A 19305-nucleotide genomic window follows, 5' to 3' on the forward strand; every position below is an offset into this window, starting at 1 on the left:
CTGGGGATACATTTCTCTTGCTTCTCAGAGCTGCCACATGAGACTGTGAACGCAAGGAAAATAGTCTCAAAATCAAGTGACAGTTTTGATAGTGCTACTTGTCTTTCCTCGGACATGTGCCAAGGGTGGCTTTTTAACTTACTGTGTAACGGAGTTGCCCAAAGGTGGAAATGGCAGAGGCTGTAAATCAAGTTAGTCAACCATTTTTGCAAGCCAACACGGCACATCCTATGAGATGCTCTGAGGGGTTAAGGTGTCTGTGGACAGCAAGTGGAGGCTGTGACAGAGGTCTTGGTTGCCATTCTCAGTGTAGCACTTGAGAGGGACAGACAGCCCTGGTGGAGAGGGAGAGGGACAGGCAGCCCTAATGGAGAGGGAGAGGGACAGGTGGCCCTGATGGAGAGGGGGAGGGACAGGGGTCCCTGGTGGAACGGGGGACAGGGCCCCTGGTGGAGAGGGGGAGGGACAGGGGCCCTGGTGGGGAGGGGGAGGGACAGGGGCCCTGATGGAGAGGGAGAGGGACAGGGGTCCCTGGTGGAGCGGGGGACAGGGGTCCTGGTGGAGAGGGGGAGGGACAGGGCCCCTGGTGGGGAGGGGGAGGGTCAGGGGCCCTGGTGGCCAGTATGGTGTTCTTTACCAGTGAGAATTGGATATATCTGCCCCTTTGTCAGCGGTGACGCTTCCATGTATGTCACATTTTTGCTTCTGAAAGAATATAAATTGGGATTCCAGTAGATTGTAGGAATATCTGAAAGGCTCACCGATTGATATTTGTCATAATAATTGGCCTGAGGATAACGCTTCAGAATCATGTGTAGCCTGAAGCTGCCACTGCATGTGGGGCCTCACTGGTCACCTGTGTGTCCCAGGTTTAGAGTGAGGCCAGAGTGGGGTCAGGCCGCAACTGTGGTTTCCATGTGGAACCTTTCATCTTACTCCTTTTTATTTATGGAAATGCAGAAACCTCAGGGCTTGCTTCCCGGGGGTGCCTCACTCTCTTTATGACACTGAAGGAATACACAGCTCTTTTAATTCTGTAAAGGTCGCTGAAAGAACATACATTGGTTATGTCCACCATACCTTTGTACTAGCTAGCTGAGCAGTTAGGAATTTGATCATGCTGCTCTTGTTCAAATACACATTTTACAAGTCCTGGATAATCATTGTGAAACAGACACTTAAGGAACCAGAAATACCAGTTATATAAATGGTCTCCAAAAGTTCTTTAATCACTAACAGTAAAGAATTGTGGGCACTTCCCAATATATACGTCTATTTTTAAGTTAAATACATATAAGCTTTCATTAATATAATGTACATTATAAAACCAGCACTGATAGAAATCTTTAAAGGGTGAAGCAAAACTAACCATAAATGGAAGTCCTACTACTTTCCCCCTTTTCCCCGGGTCAGCGCACCCACCGTGGAGACCACTGGGTCATGAAATTGTCAGGCTTTGACCTTCAGTGATTTGGTATCTTATATGCTGCGATTCTGTTTGTCTGAAGAATCCAAAATATAACTTCATTCCGAAGCAGTGACATGTCTGTTAATGCATAATCTTTTAATTGATGAGTCATTTATTATTTAGCTAAGTGGTCATCCTAATGTAAGCGTTTACCTCCCGCTGGGACTCGCTGTTCCTTAAGGAACGGAGGGAAGGGATTTGGGGCACAGGCCACTTTCTCGGGAGACAGTGGTTACGTGGAGGAGAGTGGGTTTCTTTTTACCTTGTCTGAGCTATTGGAAAAGAATCTTCCTCAAGACTCACCTCGAGGCTGAGTTTTTAAGACAAACTGAATGTTCCTTTTAAAACTGGTGGGAGGTTGCCTTTAGGGCCGTGGGATCCGCAGTGCAGTTTGAGAGCTGACAACATGTGAGGTGTCAGACGTGCATTTGGGAATGAGCATGGGGAACACCCGCCTGAAGGCCTTAAAACCCATCATTTTGGATTGTTCGGCTGCCTGATCCAGAGCTCTTTCTAGTTGTTAAAACTTAACTTCACCTTTGAAAATCAGTTCACACAAGAGGGCACCAGCAGCCACTCGCCGTGAGGCAGTGGCATGGCCTTGGCCGGTGGCTGTGGGCAGGTGCGGTGGCTGCTTCGTGGCACAGAGCTGGCGGGCTTCCGTTCCGGGTGCCTCTGTGCTGACTCTCTCGAGGAGTGGGGCTGGGTGGGGATGAGAGCTTGTGTTTACCGTGTCATGTATTTTAAGTGGTCACATCATGGGGTCCCTTCAATTTTCTCAATGGTCTTTTAGGAAAAGCCACTGCAGTGGAGGTGAAAAATGAAATTGTGGAGAATGTGGGGAAAAGAGAAATCTTGCAAAATACTGAGCAGGAACAGCACAAAGAGGACCCCGTAGAGGATTGTGTGGACACTGAGGTCTTGCCTCCTGGTGGCCGTCCTGAGGACCGGAAAACCTCTGAAGACAGTGCCCCCTCCCTAGGAACATTAGCTACAAATGAGGGGCAGGTCCGAAGCCCAGTTCTAGAGAGCACGTCCTTCCTTGAACATGCAGAGCAGGTCGAGTCCAGGGAGCTCACAAGCACCCCAGATGCTAGGACTGGGGCTCCCCTTGAGCAGGCTAAGAGTTCAAGTGAACCAGCTGGTGAAACCCCGGGTCCTGCGACTGGGCAGGGCAGCCGGAATGCCGTGGATGTCAAAAACCACAGTGAAGAAGCTGCAGAAAAACAGGAACAAGAAGAGCAAGATGTTCAAACCAGTTTGGGAGAGGTTAGCACAAAACCACATCAGGAATCTGCTCCTGTGCAAATACCTCAAGTTGAAAAGGTGAGCAGCTCCCAGGGTGCGGTGGAGGCAGGGCTAGCTGGATTGGAGGAGCAGGCGGGCACAGTGGCCTCACGTCCTCCCAGGTGTAGCGATGACACGGGGAGTCATGACACATGTGCAGTAGACGTCCCCACAGAGTTGGGCCCAGGTCTAGAGAAAGAGCTCACCAACCAGGAAGGGGCTGGACCCAGGGAGGTCCCAGTCCCGAGCACGGGAGCAGGGGGGGAGCACAGCGAGGAAGAGGACGAGGGGAGGGGGCTCCTGAGTGAGAAACCAGTCCAGACAGAAGTCCCGGCCGGTCCCTCTCCTCCAGCCTCCCGTGCTCAGGAGGCAGCAGGTGCACGTACGGTGAAGCCCAAGAGAGAACCCAGTGAAGAAAAGAATGACCCACAGGGAGAGGGATTGGGTTCATCCCAAAAGAAGACGAAAAACAAGAAAAAGAAAAACAAGAAGAAAAAGTCACCGGCACCTGTAGAAACCCCTACGGATGTTAAGAAAGAGTTAACATTTCAGAACCCGGATCTCAGTGAAGCTGAGGAAGAAAAGCAGGTAAAATCTCCTGATGAAAAATCAGGTGTGGAAACACAAAATGAGGTCACTGGAAACCCAAAACAGAGCACTGTGGCCGGGAGCAGTGACAGCCTGGGCTTTCCAGAGGACCCTCAGATGGAGCTGGCTGGAAAACTGAACCACGAAGATGGCGATGGAAACGCCGAGGCGGGGAAAGGAAGAGCTGATGGAGAACTGTTTGAAGGTGATACCATGCAGGCCTCAGGCTGCAGGGCCCCTGCTGAGGGATCAGAGGAAGGAGCTGTAAAAGCCGACGCTGAAGGAGCCAGGGCTGCTCCCAGCCGCCCCCCAGAGAATGAAGACTTGCCAAGCAGCGCCCGGCTCGGAAATGGAAGTCCTTCCGAGGACAGTAACGCCGCCTCGCAAACAGAAGGTACAGAGGGCTGTCTGATGTCCGAGGGGCCGAGCCAGGGAGTCAGAAAGGTTTTAGGTAGCGCTAGTCTAGAAAACGATGACTTGGCACCAGCAAGGGAGTCAGGGGACTCCCATTCAGAGCGCAAAGAAGAGACGAGGGGCGGAAGCGAGAAGGACAAAAGCAAAGAAGACTGCGCGTTGTCATAGGTTGAGGCTTGCTTGTCGGGCGGAGTCCGAGAGGGGCCAGGACGGCACTGTGAGTCCAAGCCACAGACTCTTGCCGGTTTCCTCCGCTGGTGAGATCCATGAAATGTTCTAGATGGAGGTAGACATGTGTGACAATCTGCCACCACGTTATCTACTACTCTAAGTTATAGACTGTTACTTGTAGATTTATATTTTATTAGGGTTCTCACCCAGATTAGAAAGACAGACACATTTGTTATCATGTAAGTTTTAACTGAGAGCATTCCAGTAGTATCAAATGATAACATACACTGTTTATATTTCTGCTTATAATCAAAATAAACATAGTTCACGCCTGCCTTAGGCTGATATGAATGTGGATATTCCTGACCAAATATATCAGCATCTAATTGAAATGACCAGATAGCATTCTAGGATTTCTACATCATGAGTAAATTAATTTGTCTCATTCGAATATATGTGCTTTCATATGTGCTTTGGATATGTACATGATAACCTGCATGGTATTTTATTTTAAAAGGAGATAAATGGCCAAACATCATGTAGGTCCCTGAGTGATAAGATTTGCACCTTAGGACAATAGCTCATTGTTTTAGGGGTAATGAACATCTTAAAGTCCTGGGAGCTCTTACTTGCCTTTACCTCATATAAGGATTTTATCTCAGCTAATGCTTTGGACTTCATAGTTCATGATACCTGAGTTTATTTTATAGATTTTTTCTCTTTTTCTTTAAAAAAAAAAATTAATAAATTTTAATTAAATTAAGTGGGAGGGAGGGATGGAAGGGGGGGAGAGAGAGAAACATCAATGTGAAAAAGACACATTGATTGGTTGCCTCCCGCACACCCCCCGACTGGGGCGGGGGATCAAACTTGCAACCCAGGTACGTGCCCTTGACCAGTAATCGAACCTGCACCCTTTGGTGCGATGGCTGACATTCTAACCACTGAGCAACACTGGCCAGGGCTTATTTTATAGATTTTGCATTTCATGCCAATTATGTATCCAAGTCACTTTACACACAGATTTTAAAAATTATTTTCTGGAAGAGACGTATGTTGAAATTGCATTTTCTATACAATATTAGGGTGGGGAGAATCACTTCTAAAATTTATTTTTTAACCTTAAAATTACTTCTCTTTCTGTTTGTCTAATCATTATTCAGAAGACAAATAGAAAACAGTACTGTTCTTCAGCAAACTGCTAATTAGACTATGACAGGATATTTTCAATAGCTGAATCACTTTTGGCATTTTGGTATAAATGTTTGCATTTGTTTTGTCTCCGTATAGTCTTATTGGAAAATTCTTGTTCTGGTCTTCCTGAACAAAATATATATTTTCTATATAAAAGAGAATTTTAAAAAATAATTGTAACATTAAATTGAAAAATAATTGTAAAATATTAAAATCACAAGGGAATGAACATTATGAATACTGTTAACACTTTATGAGAGTATATTACTTCATCGTACTGTTACAAGATATAATTGAATGTAAAAAAGACCAAAGCCTCAATAAAATTTGAGGCAAACTTGTTATCATGTATTTGAAATAAAGACATTTTTCTAGTTTTACAAGCCTGTGGTTCCACTCTTTTGGCTCCTTGGATTCTGACCTTGGCTGCTATTGTACCTAATTCACCTGTGAGGTTGTGCCCATTTCCAAGTTACTGATTCCCTGTCGGGGTCCCAGGAGGGACTCCCGCTGAGCACCCTTTGTCAGTAAGGACTGAACTTCTCTCCCGGCATCTAGACGGGCTGAAGTTGCGTCATCTGGGGAGGACTGCGGAGATCTTCCCCACGCAGCCTCGCCTGGGAGCTGTGGCTCTGAGGAGAAAGAGCTCCATTCCATGGGCCAGGACTTAGCGCGCTTTGAAGAGTGTGGTGAGAACGGCAGGTAAACGCTGACTTTCTACATAAGGGTCTTGAGTGGAGGGTGATGGGGCTGCCAGAAGCCCACGGGTGCCTATGAACAGAAAAGCCTGAGGCTTGCTGGAGAATCAAGTCCAAGAGCGGCAGAGGAGTTGAGAGGGCTTCAGCCGATGTCTCTAACTTCGGCAAAGCTGCTTTCACACCGGAGTGCACACTGGGAAACAGCCTTCCTTCCCAAGGCCTCTGGGGCCGAACTCACTAAGTGTGAGATTGTTAAGCCACCTTACGTTCTTTCCTCCCTTACCCAGGTTATTCCGCAGCACACCTGCGGACACTATGGTCAACACATCCCTCCAGCCAGCCAGCAGCCTCCCTTAGTCACATGTTTCATAAGCAAACATTGTTCATCACTTCACATAGGAAAGGTCCTGTGCAGTGACCAAGCAGATAGGACCCAGCTCCCAGTGGCAGCTGAGAATTAGGACAGAAGCACCAAAGAAGAGAAGGACTCTGAAGAGCCCGACCTTTTCCTGGTCATCTGAGTCTTCATTGTGAGCATCATTCCTCTGCTCCAAGTATGAGATGACGGTGTAGCCCAGCACAGTAACTGATGCTCACAGTGGAGGCCCTTACATGATCCAGGAAGGGTTACCTTAGGTCTGTGAGGTTTAGCAAGGCACGGGGTATTCCCAGCAACCTGGAAACATTTCAGTGTCGAAAGATTCAGACTCGGAAAATCATCCAAGCACATCCTGCCAAGCACATCCCCAGGGGAACCTAGACCACAGAGGTTCCACCATAAGACAGAGCAGAGGAGCACATTGATCACAATAGCTCACATCGAAAAGCTGGGATATTTCTCGTCCCCGAAGCAGAATGCAGCTACTGTATGTAGAATGTGACTCTTCCTTCAGAAGTATAATTAAGTATCACTATGGGTGCATGTAAAGAAAAGATTTGAATTATAGGTTGCAATTTTATAGTATATGAAGGTTGGGACGTAGTAAAGGTTGTGAGAGGTTTTAGGAATGAGATGGATTGCACTGACTGCTTTCTATAAAGTTAGTATTTCCAGTTAATGACCTGATCATATACATTCCCACTGTCACAGGACCTGGAATGCTCTTTCTCGGGGGTTAGTTTGGGATTTCTGTTTTCTGTCAGTAGACTCCTGCCCCAAGAGAGCACCTTATCTAGCATGCCACCGTGAACACCACAGTAAGATGTACTGCAAGCATCCAGACTCCAGAAGGAAAAAAGGGGTGTGTGTATGTGTGTGTGTGTGTGTGTGTGTGTGTGTGTGTGTGTTCATGTGTGCTTGTTCAGTGTGATGATCATACATAGGGAAAACTTTGTCTTTCAGGAGAAAAACTCTCTCCCTTTCACCCTATCCACTGTCCTTCTTACATAAAAGACTTAACATTTTTCCAGATGTGAATGGCTTCCCCTGTTCAATGGAACGGAAGCCAGTGGGGCTAGTGTGGACAGTTCCCATCTGTGCGGACCTCCTGGGCCCTGTAAACAGGAGAAAAAAGAATCGTCCTTAGCAGCCTGTTTGCCTTTGACAGTAAGGAGGAGGTATTGTCCTGGCCTGGGGGCCTGGCCCAGGGAGGACGAAACAGACCCTGTGAAACTGACCTGTGGGGAGGGAGTGGCACGTAGTGGTTTCTTGAGAGACCTCAGTCACAGCGCCAGGAAGAGGGACTACTTGGTGATGTGGCTGTGACTCGTTGTGGACCTTGCTGTACCCCTGGCGAGTGAGGTGACAATGTGAGGCCACAGGAACAAGTGACCAGAAGGCCTCGGAGAATCCAAGGCTCGTCCGGCTGCCCAGGGACTGGCTCTAGGCCTTAATTAGCTTTTTTGTTTCTCAAATGCACACCAGAAAAGGTGTTGGAATTTAGTATAAAAAGCAGATTTTTTAAAAGTGTAATCCTTACCAGTATTACTAAAATACCTTTAATGGCCACCCATTTTAACCTCCCACTATGAAAGAAAGCCCTACATTTGAGTCTTTGTGATTTCAAGTTCTTTATGCCTTGTTTCTGAAAACTGCAAGTCCAAAGTCTATAAATGGATTTGTTTGAAAATCGGGTGTTAGAGAACAATGATGAGCAGTGCTACTAGGGTAGTAATAGGTTTGCAATGTTCTTGTTAAGAATTACAATAAGTACACCAGTGATGCAACACCATTCACTCAACAATTTAGACTGTTGGTTTTTAAAGCTATTTTTAAAAGTACTCATTTACTTCATATTAAATAATTTTGCTTTTTTTCTTGTTTGCATTATCTTAAAACTATTTCGTTTCCATCTTAATTCTGCTTTAAAATTTCTCTTTCTTAAAAATTCCACATCTATTTTTCATATTCTCATTATGAGACTTAAGGTTAGAGGATCCTTATTTTTTCCCCTAAGACTATTATTACAATTTATCATTTGTTTTTTACTTGCTATCTAAGGTATTTGAAGTCTCCCAATAGAAAAATCATAAAATTGTATGATATATGAGCTTCAAGTCCACTTTCTGATATATTCAGAGTTTCTTATGATGCCCAGGATTTTGTACATAGGAATACAAAATAGATAAGATAAAATGAAAAGTGGTATTGAATAAGAGATCTGGGTTTATAACTATAAAATTTTTTTCAGTGTTGGGTGGGTTTATAGAAGGAAAGAATGGATCCTCCCTCAGAAGCAGTTTGACTGTGGGTAAATCAAAACGGAGTTCAAAAGGATCATGAAATTATCTTGTGCTCCACATTTTCTGGATTTGTTTATTTTGTTACTGTGCCTTCCAAAATAACAACTTGGGGTGTTTGGGAAAACAATTGGAGTGAGCATGTAACTTGGGTTAGAGTGTGGCTACATGACTTTTTAAAAGAAGACAAAGGTGCATTTTATGTGAATTGTTTCCATTTCACGTGGCTGATCAAAAGCAGGCAATGTGAGAACGCTGGTCCCTCGGGCACAGGACCCTCTGGCCGGGAGTCCAGGCCCAGCTCTGAGGTCTGAGTTCAGGTTTAGAAAAGCAGTGCAGTGACGCAGTTAGGGGCGAGGCCCTGAGGCTGGGCAGTGAGGCCCCGGAAAGTTGCTTAGTTGTTCTGGGCCTTGGGTCTTAGGACGGAATAACAGAGCCACCCGCAGGGCTCCATGGGAGAGAGAGGCTGGTGGCCGTGCCTGGCGCAGAGTGGGCGCAGGACACACGAGCATCGCTCTCATCACGTCACACCCGGTTCTCCTTGTGTAGGATTTGGCCCAAACACCCACACTCCTTGCAGGCTGTGGTTCCCCCCTGCACTGAACACTGCATTCAGGGAGATGTTTAGGGAGATTTCTGGGTGCTTATATATATATGCAGCCTGATATATCTGAGGTGGGAGGAAGGACAGAACCTAATTATTCCTGCATTCTTCCTCAAAAGAATAAAAGTGTTTGACAAGTGGGTTGGCACATATGTAGTCAGGAAACTATGATTCGTAGTCACAGTCAGAACTCCAGCCTGGGTGAGCCTATGAGAGAAATACCTCTGGGGGTACACTCAGGAGGTGCGGGCTGATGAAAATGCCGGCGATGTGTCGTGGCGATGCCGTGTGTTTGTACCTTGCTAATGATGTTAAACCATGAAGCCTGTGAGATCTTGTGTTGCAGTGTGGTTTGGCCCTAGAGCCCTTGCATGCTAACCCCAAGTAGAAGATTAGCCCGTTTGCATGCGGTCGGACGCTGACGAGACAAGCATGTGCTGGGAGGTTGACCACCTCAACCCCCCGAGGCTGAACTCCTCCCCCGTCCTGTGTGTGGCCTCATTCGCGTGGTACGTGTTTAATACCCTCATCATCAGTTTCACTAACCTGAGTGCTCATCCTCCCATGTAGCCGTCTGCTGACGGTGCGGTGCACAGAGACCCCTAAACCTGTGTCTTTCTGATTTCTTCAGACATTAGGTTGAAAAAGCTTGTTGACGAACGGGAGTGCTTGCTGGAACAGGTAACAACCTTTTACTGCTTTACGAGTTGTTGAGTGGGGCGCCTGAAGCCAGGAACCTTCCCATCCTTCCTGCTTGCTTTGTCCGGACCCCTAACGCACCGCGCTTGAAAATAACCATCAAGCCAGCTCGGGCTCTTGAAATTTGTATCCGTCTGAAGTCAAAGGAGAGGTTTGGAGAGGAGGTCTCAGAGCCACGGCCATGTGCTGGGTGGGGAGGCAGCACACAAATTGCTGCCTAACCTGACTCGCCTGGTGGGGACTCAGTTTCAGCACCTCTGTGCCTGGGAGGCCCAGGTGGCCCTTCCTGGCTCCTTAGTGCAGTGGTCGGCAAACTGCGGCTCGTGAGCCACATGCAGCTCTTTGGCCCCTTGAGCGTGGCCCTTCCACAAAATCCCACGTGCGGGCGCGCATGTACAGTGTGATTGAAACTTCGTGGCCCATGCGCAGAAGTCGGTATTTTGTGGAAGAGCCACACTCAAGGGGCCAGAGAGCCGCATGTGGCTCGCAAGCCGCAGTTTGCCGACCACTGCCTTAGAGAATCAAGCAGCAGTTAATAGCACCCTGAATTGCTAACACTCAGACAAACATTTAAACCATGTTATGTCTGCCTCCTCCTGAATTCAAGAGGAACGGCAGCCTTCGAATAACTTGTCACCAAGTTACAAAATGGTCTGTGCCTGAAATTGTAAATATAATGGCATTTTCATTCATTGTACTTAGTTTCTGAGAAGAGTACTAACTGGCAGAAGGTAGTTTATTTGTTTATTTGTGTTAGTTCCTTCATTAAAGGAGACACTCCCTTTCTCCTCATGGATTGTCACCTTTTTCTGCATTTCTCTGGGGCTTATTTATGTAACCTCTGTCTCATTGGCATCCATGTGAAATAGTTGCAAGGCAACATCCAGTTCTACCTATGGGTTTTTTCCTTTACCTGCTGTTTCCTTTGACAGGCTCTAGGCTCAACTTCTCTGTCTGTTTGGATAGAGGAATTAACATCCTTTCTCGGTGGGTGTTTCAGATTAAGAAACTCAAAGGGCAGCTGGCAGAAAGACAGAAGAATGGCAAGCTAGACACGCTGCGACCTGAGGACGCTGTCTTAGAGAACGGGACAGACGTGCACGTGATGGACCTGCAAAGTAAATGTCGACCCTTGTGCGGGAGCAACCGCTCTGACGTGTGGGATGTTGGCGTGCTTGTTTGGGAGGGAAGAAATACCATGGCGAGGGAAGCCCAGTGCGCCCCCCCCCCCCCGAAGCCCTGATTACATTTCTCAGTAAGACAGAACAGGACGGGCAGGTGGGCGAGGCATGGATGTTTCTGTGTGAGCCTAAGAAGCAGAACAGGTGCCCCAAATCGTGCACAGCGAGGCCACCGTAGGATGTGCTGCAGGAAATCACTTACTGTGCTGGATACGGCCGCCTTTTGGCCTGCTGATTGCATGGAAAGTTAGAAGGTGTTTTTTTTCTATGCCAGTAAACTAGGAAGGGGCTTAAGCAGATACAATTAGGCCCAGTCTCCCCCCTCCCCCACCACCACCACTTCTTTACTCACAGGCGCACTCTCTCCTGGGCACTTTCCCAGCCTGGGTCCATAGAGAGAGCACCCTCCTATCTCAGCTCAGGAGGGCTGGGGGGCCACGGGCCAGGACTTAACACATTTACAAGGCGATCAGGAAGTAAGGGCTTGGTTCCCAGTAACTGTTGTTTCGACATTTTAAAAGCCCAAGAGCTTAACAAATTTTCCTTTTTTTTTCAACCTTTAGGGGATGCCAACAGACAGATCAGCGATCTCAAATTTAAACTTGCAAAATCTGAGCAAGAGATAACTGCACTAGAACAAAATGTACGTGCACGCTCCAGCAGTAACGGGCACCTACACCGATGTGTGCGCGACCTCGCCCCTGAAAGGCTGAGGACAAAAAGAAGCAGACATTTTTAGAACCAAAAGTCAAGGTCCTCAATGTATTTCCAACACAGAGAGAACTTAGGGAAAGAAAGGGCATTGTTGGGATTTGAGTTGTGTAATCAATACTGACCCTTTGTAAAAGATGGGTTATCTGTAGGATGTAACTAATGTGGCCACGGAGGGTTGTTGTTTCTTTCTTTTTTCTTTAAAAATAATTTCTAAAATAATAATTTTTTTAAAAAATGCTTCCTTCAGGGATGCCCTCTCGCCTGGCTCCTTTCCTCTCTCCCAGCCGGACCGGCTCTCTCTGGTGCCTCGATGTGAGCACTCATGCGTCTCACATGCTGGGCAGTTGGAGCCAGCTGTGTCCTAACCCAAGGGAGAGGTAACAGCAGGCACTCTTCCCCGCTCCATTGTGTACCCGTGGGTGGAACCTTCTGGCGTTTTTATAGGGACAGAGTGAGGAGAGCACATGGAAAGTGATGAGTTTTATGAAACTTGCTTTGATCTCAGCAGAATGGAAGCCTCCGGCAGACGGTGCCATGCCACCCGAACCCTCCTTCTCTCACTCCTGTCTCAGCTCTTGCCTTTCCTCCTCCCTCTCCTGCCTCCTCACCCCACTCTGGGAGAGATCAGACTGGAGCAGAGGGCCTGGTGGAGTCTTTGCTTCCCAGCTCTGTTCTGCTTGGACCGGCCCGTTTTCCTGCAGATTCGTCCTGTAAAAGGGAACAATGGTGGCAGGGTATCAGCTCTTATGGGAGCCACGCTTTTGGACTAGGGCCAGAGAAGAAATGAGTCCCTGATAGGGTCAGTCCTGGGTTGCTCAAAAATAAGGAACAAATAGCTTGCTTGACTAGAACCTATTTAATAGTCAAGAAGGCTTGGTCGTAATTCTTTGGATGGTGTACTTTCCCATTTTATTAAATTATATCCTTTGATCTCAAATGTAATAAAGCAATTGGAGGAAGAAAACAGGCCAATCCATTTTTGCAGCTGGTTTTTCCTTCCTCTTAGGTAATAAGGTTAGAGAGTCAAGTATCACGTTATAAATCAGCTGCTGAAAATGCAGAAAAAATAGAAGATGAACTGAAGGCTGAAAAACGGAAACTCCAAAGAGAGGTAACGGCTCTGGGCTGTTTCTAAGAAAACAAGGGGTAGCAATATTCTAGTTGGGCGAGCAGAGAGAGGACTTATGTGGGGGGATCAGCCACCGTCTCATCATGAGATCGAAGCTCAGTCTGATTTCCTACAGTTTCACTCTAATGTGGTATGTGTGAGTTGTTATTCTGCTTGGAATGTGCGCATTTCTTGGCTCTGTTAAGTCTTTTCTCTCAATTTTGGAAATTTTTTTAACCATAATCTCCTTATGTCATTCCCAATCCCTGTTCTCTCCACTTTCCCTCTGGGAGTCCAGTAAGAGATCAGACCTTTTCATTGCAACCTCCCATGTACCCACTAAAGGCTGCCTCGTCTCCTTACCTGTCTCTCTGTTGCCTGCGGTATAGTTTTGGCAGGGATCTCCCAGTTCACCTCCCTTTGTTTTTCTGGTGTGTTCATTCCTGACACTTCCTGGTTGTGTGGTCATGCATGCTCTCTTTCCTAACTGTGTCCTTATTCTTTAAAGATTCCGTGCACAGCTGTGCTGTTTTGCACACCTGGCGACTGAAACCTGTTCAGTCTTTAGGAGTCTGATTCTGTGCTTTTTTTGCTTCTGCTGACTCCAGTGGTTTGTCCCTTCATGTGTTTGGTATTTGGTGAGGTTCACTGGATTTTAATTTGCAGGAACACTCCAGGCCTGACTTGGAATTTCCTGCAAAGAGGGCTTGCAAGGCAATGGGGTTTAACCTGCCCCACGACCCGAGCCCCCATCTTTGAGGGTTTGGGATCGGAAGCAGATTGTTCCAGGCTCTGTGGCCCCTGCTCCCGGGCGTCACTCGCTTGGCCTTGCGCATTCCTGCTTTGGTTTCTGCCTGCAGAAGCCTTGCCCCTGGCTGCCCAGGGCTGCGGAGACCACCTCCTCCAGCAGGCCTGGGTCAGCTCCTGTTTGCCTTTTGTGACACCATGATCCCCAAGCTTGTTCCATGTCTGGGGTCTAGTTGTTTCAGAGGAGGAAGTTGCTCATGAGGCCAGGATCCTGAGCCTATTTAAATTTAAAAACGTGCATTCACACGTGCATGTGAGTATGGATGTGGGGATCGCAGTGGGTCCAGGTTAAACTGTTTCCGGTAGGACTGCGGTCTTGGTAATCCTGTTCTGTTTGGAGGAAGCCAGATCCTCAAAGCTGCCTCTCCTCCTTGTTCCCAGCTCCGCTCCGCACTGGACAAAACCGAAGAGCTGGAGGTGAGCAATGGCCACTTAGTGAAGCGTCTGGAAAAAATGAAAGCGAACAGGAGTGCGCTCTTATCCCAGCAGTAAGCGCCAGCCCCGCACGGGAGCCGGGCTGGGCATGGAGAGCCTTGGTACACAAGCTTTTTCTCCGTTCCTGTCTGGGAGCTGCTGTTTCCTGCTTCTGAGAGGACACCCGAGGACTCAGCCGCAGGAGCCCCAGCAGCCTCGATGCCTCCGTCCGCAGACCCGCAGATCCCTACCCAGCTGGGCGCCACCCACAACCTGCAGGTCGTTCGATAAGCACACTGGGCCCGTGGGGGTCAGTACCCGACAGCACGGCAGCCTCTTCATGCCATTTAAAATGGTCATCTGAGTAAAGATTAAAGTGGGACTTGAGTTTTCTTTTCATGTGTCTTGCTGAAAATAAGGGGAAATGTTACGGTTGGGACTTCCTTTCATGGCAGAATCTGCGATTGGAGCGGTTTCAGTAGTATCTCTTAGTCTACGCTTTTCACACACGAACACTGTGGAACCACAAGCCATTACCAAGCGAAACTCTTTCACTAGAAACAAGGGAGTGGTCTAGGCGTAAAAGTGACCTTAAGAAGACTCTTTACAGGCAACAAATGAAGCTTTTCTAAGGGATTTTTGCATCCGTTCAATCATAAGAGTACTTTTTTCCAGGGAATTCGGCAATAGCTTACTGAAAATTATAGCTTTTCATTTGCATTATTTAATCCTTATATTTGGAATTGAAGTTGTTAACTTCTTTTAAAGAATGTACTATTAGAAAAATTAAAAAATGAAAGGTTGAAAGACTTTAGATTGTGGCATTTTTTTCCCCATTGAGAAAGATACTTAACTATTTTATATTAATTGTTCTGTATGTTTGAGCTCATCCTTTTTATTTTTTAAACATATCAATTCATTTTTCTTTTTTTAAAAGTATATTCACAGTGAATAAGAATAGTGGGGGTGGGGGTGGACTCCTGCAAGAATGTCAACACTAAAATTTTTTTAAATAAAAATTAAAAAAAGAGAATAGTGCACCTATAAGAATCAGTGTTCTTAGGATAACAAGTAAACTGAAGAAGTCATAGATCAGAGTGGAGATAACTATGATATCTTCAGGGATGAAAGTAGAGAAAGTCTGGCTACTTGTTGATTTTTAGTGACTCTTTGTATATGTTGTTTTTCAAACAAAGCTGGTTAAGTAGGACAGTTTGTCAGAATACTAGCAAGTGCAAACCAAGAAAGACATACCATCCAACTGTGTGTAGTGTTGGCACTTGGAGAACTCTGGGGTAGGGGGACATGAACTGGGTGTATAAAGTTGAGGATACGCTCACAACGTAGTGCTAGGGATCACCTGGGTGCATCCCCAGCACCCACCGTGTGGATCCGGGACACAGGCTGCTTACAGCTAGGTGGGAGAGAAGTTGTGTCTCCTTGTGCCAAGGACACTGTACAGTTCAGCTCTCCTCCTTCTCTGTATTCTGTAGGTAAAATCATCCCATCACCAATACACATCCATGCCCACAGACCCACTATAGCTGCTACGTAGTCAAAACCAATGCTTTTACCCAGAAACCTACTCTTCGCTGCTAACATGAAAACCGCAACTCTCCACAACAGTGTTGTTTTATATTTACCTATGATTTGTTAGAGCAGATCTTACAATGATTGGCTTCAAAAGATTTCTAAGTTTGGCCCTAGCCAATTTGACTCAGTGATTAGAGCATCTGCCCTCAGATGAAGGGTCACAGGTTGGATTCCGGTCAAGGGCAGGTTCGAGGCAACCAATCTTCAATGTCTCTCTTTCACATCGATGTTTCTCTCTGTGTGTATCTCCCCCTCATTCCACTCTCTCCAAAAAAATCAATGGAAAAAAATATTCTCTGGTGAGGATTAACAATGACAAAAAAGATTTCTAAATTTGAAATTCTACTCAATAAGCATAACACATTCCAAGTTCTTTCAAGAATACAGTGGATTTAGTCAGGGTCCTGCCCAACAACAGAAACCTCCCAGTAATTTGAACAGGGGATGTAACATGAAGAATGATTAACCTGCCCTAGCCTGTTTGGCTCAGTGGATAGAGTGTCGGCCTGGGGACCGAAGGGTCCCAGGTTCGATTCTGGTCAAGGGCATGTGACTGGGTGGCAGGCTCGATCCCCAGTAAGGAGTATGCAAGAGGCAGCCAATCAATGATTCTCATCATTGATATTTCTATCTCTTTTTCCCTTCTCTGAAATCAATAAAAGTATATTTTAAAAAAAAGACTGATTGACCTCTAATAGGGGATTAACTAACTAAGAATGAAAGAGGGAGAAGATCCAAGGAAGGGACAAACTGCGACTGAGATCTGATTGGAGGCACCACCCACTGGGGGTGCCAGAGGCTGACGCCAGCAGGCAGGAGCCCTGGGCCGGGATGGGAGCAAACGTGGCTGGAAGCGGGCACCACCACACTGCACACCACAGGTGCCCAGTGAACAGGAGGAAGGAATCGGGAAGGGGGCCCTGCTTCCTGCACTGTCCCTTCAGCGCCCCCTCTGACCGCATTGGGCCAGAACATAAAGTAACCGGCTCCAAAGGGGAGAGGGATGTCTACTTCATTGTCTTATCCTTAAGGGCCATTCCACAACATCTTCTATAAACAAGTTGAACCAGTAAAACATCCACATAGCTCACAGAGAATACTGATAACAGCAAGCACCCTTACAGCGCTTAGCCATGCCTGCCAGCTAGACTCCTATGTTTTCACTCACTTGATTTCCATGAACATGATAAGAGGTAGATGCTGCTATCGAATCCATGCAGCAGGTGAGGAAACCAAAGCAGGGAAGCGAACTGGCCACAAGTCCCACAGCTGCAGAATCACCACGTATGCTTGTCTCACCATTCCTGGGAAGACAGCCTTTCTCTCCCAAGCCGAAGAAATCAAACCTCCAGTCCTACCTCACACCAGTCCTTACAGAAACAGCGAATCCCAGTTATACTCCCTATATCCCAAGAGGTTCCAATCCCGTATTTAGGATAATGAGGAAGGAGGGGGTCTTTAGGTCTGTGTTCATCCCTCACTGCTGGCTTTCTGGGCCCACCTCCACCCTGGCACTCACTGAGTCCCACCAGCTCTGCCTTCCCAAGACAGCGCCCATGTACGGCTCTCTGCGGCTTGAGTAAGTCGTACTCCCATTCCCAAATCAGGTGTGCTGGGATTTTCCACTGCATGAGCTTTTCTCCTTGTATTTAAACAACCGCATGTTGGCCCAGGGCAAGGCCACCTTTGCTCCCTGCGTGGATTTCCTTCACCTGCCTCAGACAGCATGGCATTTTGTAGATACTAAGAACAGTTGTTCTTCACCCACCACGATTTTGCTAAATGTGGTTAAGATACTGTGGTTTAATATTTCCATATCAGAAGCGTTTAATTCACTCTCTTAACAACCCAGGCCTAATTGGATTCAGATGCCATAAAAGAACAAGACAATTGCTGCTCCCTCCCCCGTTGGACCCTGTGGGCCATCTGGGGATGGGGTGGTGAAAAGAGGTGTCTGGCTTCTGATAAATAAAAGATCAGACCCAGAAAAAATTGCCTGAAAACCAAGATGTAGCACAGTTGAGATTTAGCAAAGTGAAACTCGGGAGAAGGCAAGTGTAAATACATTAATATCACAGCAGTGAGAGCAAGTGTGAAGACAGAGTCTGTGGGGAAAGCTGACTTAGTCCTGCTGCATCTCATCTCAGAAAAGGGAGTTGCTGTGGCAGTGACAGCTCCAAATGCTGAGGCCAGAAAACATGTGATTGCCCAAGCAGGCGTCTCATACCTGGAAACCTCTTCTGTGGTAGAAGCAGATGTCTGCTCCTTTTATTAATATAAAATTCAGCTTTAAAAAGTACATTCAATATTTTTGTTTTTACCCTGAACATCTCATATGTGTATATGCCTGTGTATTTCCATAATTTTATCAAAAATTACTTTGCAAGTTTTCTAGAAGATGACCTCTCCGGAGTTTATGATAATTCACTGAACATCGATCCAGGACTTACTCAAGCACTGGGGATGCAGCGGTCCTATTCCAATGAAGAATGGAGATAATAAACCTGTAAATAGCAAATAAAGAACATTCCAGACCATGAAAATGATGAAACCAAGTAATGGAATAGAGTGAGTGTGAGTGTGGTCGGGTGTGTATAGGTGTGGGGAGGTTGCTGCTTGAGCTGGGTGGTCAGAGAAGGCTTTATGGAATAGGTGACATTTAAACTGAAACCTGAAGGATGAAAAAGTCTTGATCATTTGACTATTGAGAGTATCACTGTCCAATAGAAACATAATATGAGCCACATACATAACTTAAATGTTTTGTCTTCTATTTCGAAGAGTTTTAAGCACTCACCAGTGATTCAGCACATTTACATCTGTGTAGGAATGATTTTAACAATGGTATCCATGACGCTTTTTATAGAGACTGCTTCAGAAGACTGAGCACAACAATTTCCAGGTTGCATCTAAGCATTGGGCCTCGAATTCAAACAGCCCCTATTGATCCCACTCTGCTCCATTGTGAGATCAGTGGACATGTCAGTCTTGTTCAGCATCAGGTGCCCAATGCTAAGAATAGTGTCTACTACACAGCACAGAAGAAATTGGTAGCTTATGTCCAGCTGGTGTGGCTCAGTAGTTGAGTGTCAACCTATGAACCATGGTTCAATTCCTGGTCAGGGCACATGCCTACGTTTTGGGCTCAATCTCCATTGTGGGGCATGCAGGAGGCAGCTGGTCAATGATTCTCTTTCATCATTGATGTTTCTATCTGTTTCTCCATCTCCCTTCCTCTCTGAAATCAATAAAAAAAAAAACCAAAAGAAATGGTAGCTTATGTTGCTTCTTCCTTGTTGTGACTACTACTATTACTATGAGTCCAGTGTTTCCAAAAGTGTTTTCATGGACCACTAATGCCTAGGAATGTCAGGGTTCTAAGTAAAAAGAATTCTATAAGCAATCCTTGGTGACACTTGTTAAACATTCAATGGGTTTACCTATTGAGGATTACATTCATATGAATGTCATCAGATTCCTTAAGAAGGAGATGGACCTGGTACCATTTCCCAAACTGTCCAAGGAACGTTTTTTTTTTCCCCCACAGAGCCCTCTGGGACCAGGACTCTACAGAACGCATTCTAAGAAAAAACTGTGCTAGCCACAGGCTGGGCAAACGCATGTGGGCTCCTAGCCTGAGTCCCCTGCTCCCAAGCCTGCCTCCAGATGAACTCCAGCATCTCTCC

General features: G+C 46.5%; 1 protein-coding gene across 50 annotated transcripts in view; it reads left to right on the forward strand.

The window, feature by feature from the left end:
* Nucleotides 1–14836, forward strand: part of LRRFIP1 (LRR binding FLII interacting protein 1) — a 114955-nt gene extending 100119 nt beyond the window's left edge. For 43 of the 50 annotated variants that reach the window (XM_059703658.1, XM_059703662.1, XM_059703664.1 and 40 more), the window contains one exon: nt 2262–5499. In XM_059703658.1, coding sequence (XP_059559641.1) covers nt 2262–3925 — 1664 coding nt within the window. In that variant the 3' untranslated portion in view covers nt 3926–5499. Of the gene's footprint in view, nt 1–2261; nt 5500–5680; nt 9613–9734; nt 9785–10802; nt 10921–11546; nt 11627–12703; nt 12809–13993 lie in introns of those variants that run through there. The other 7 variants (XM_059703704.1, XM_059703705.1, XM_059703707.1 and 4 more) reach the window with 4 other exon arrangements.
* Nucleotides 14837–19305: the final 4469 nt, after the last annotated feature.

Source organism: Myotis daubentonii, chromosome 7 (assembly GCF_963259705.1).
Source record: "Myotis daubentonii chromosome 7, mMyoDau2.1, whole genome shotgun sequence".
Taxonomy (NCBI): Eukaryota; Metazoa; Chordata; class Mammalia; order Chiroptera; family Vespertilionidae; genus Myotis; species Myotis daubentonii.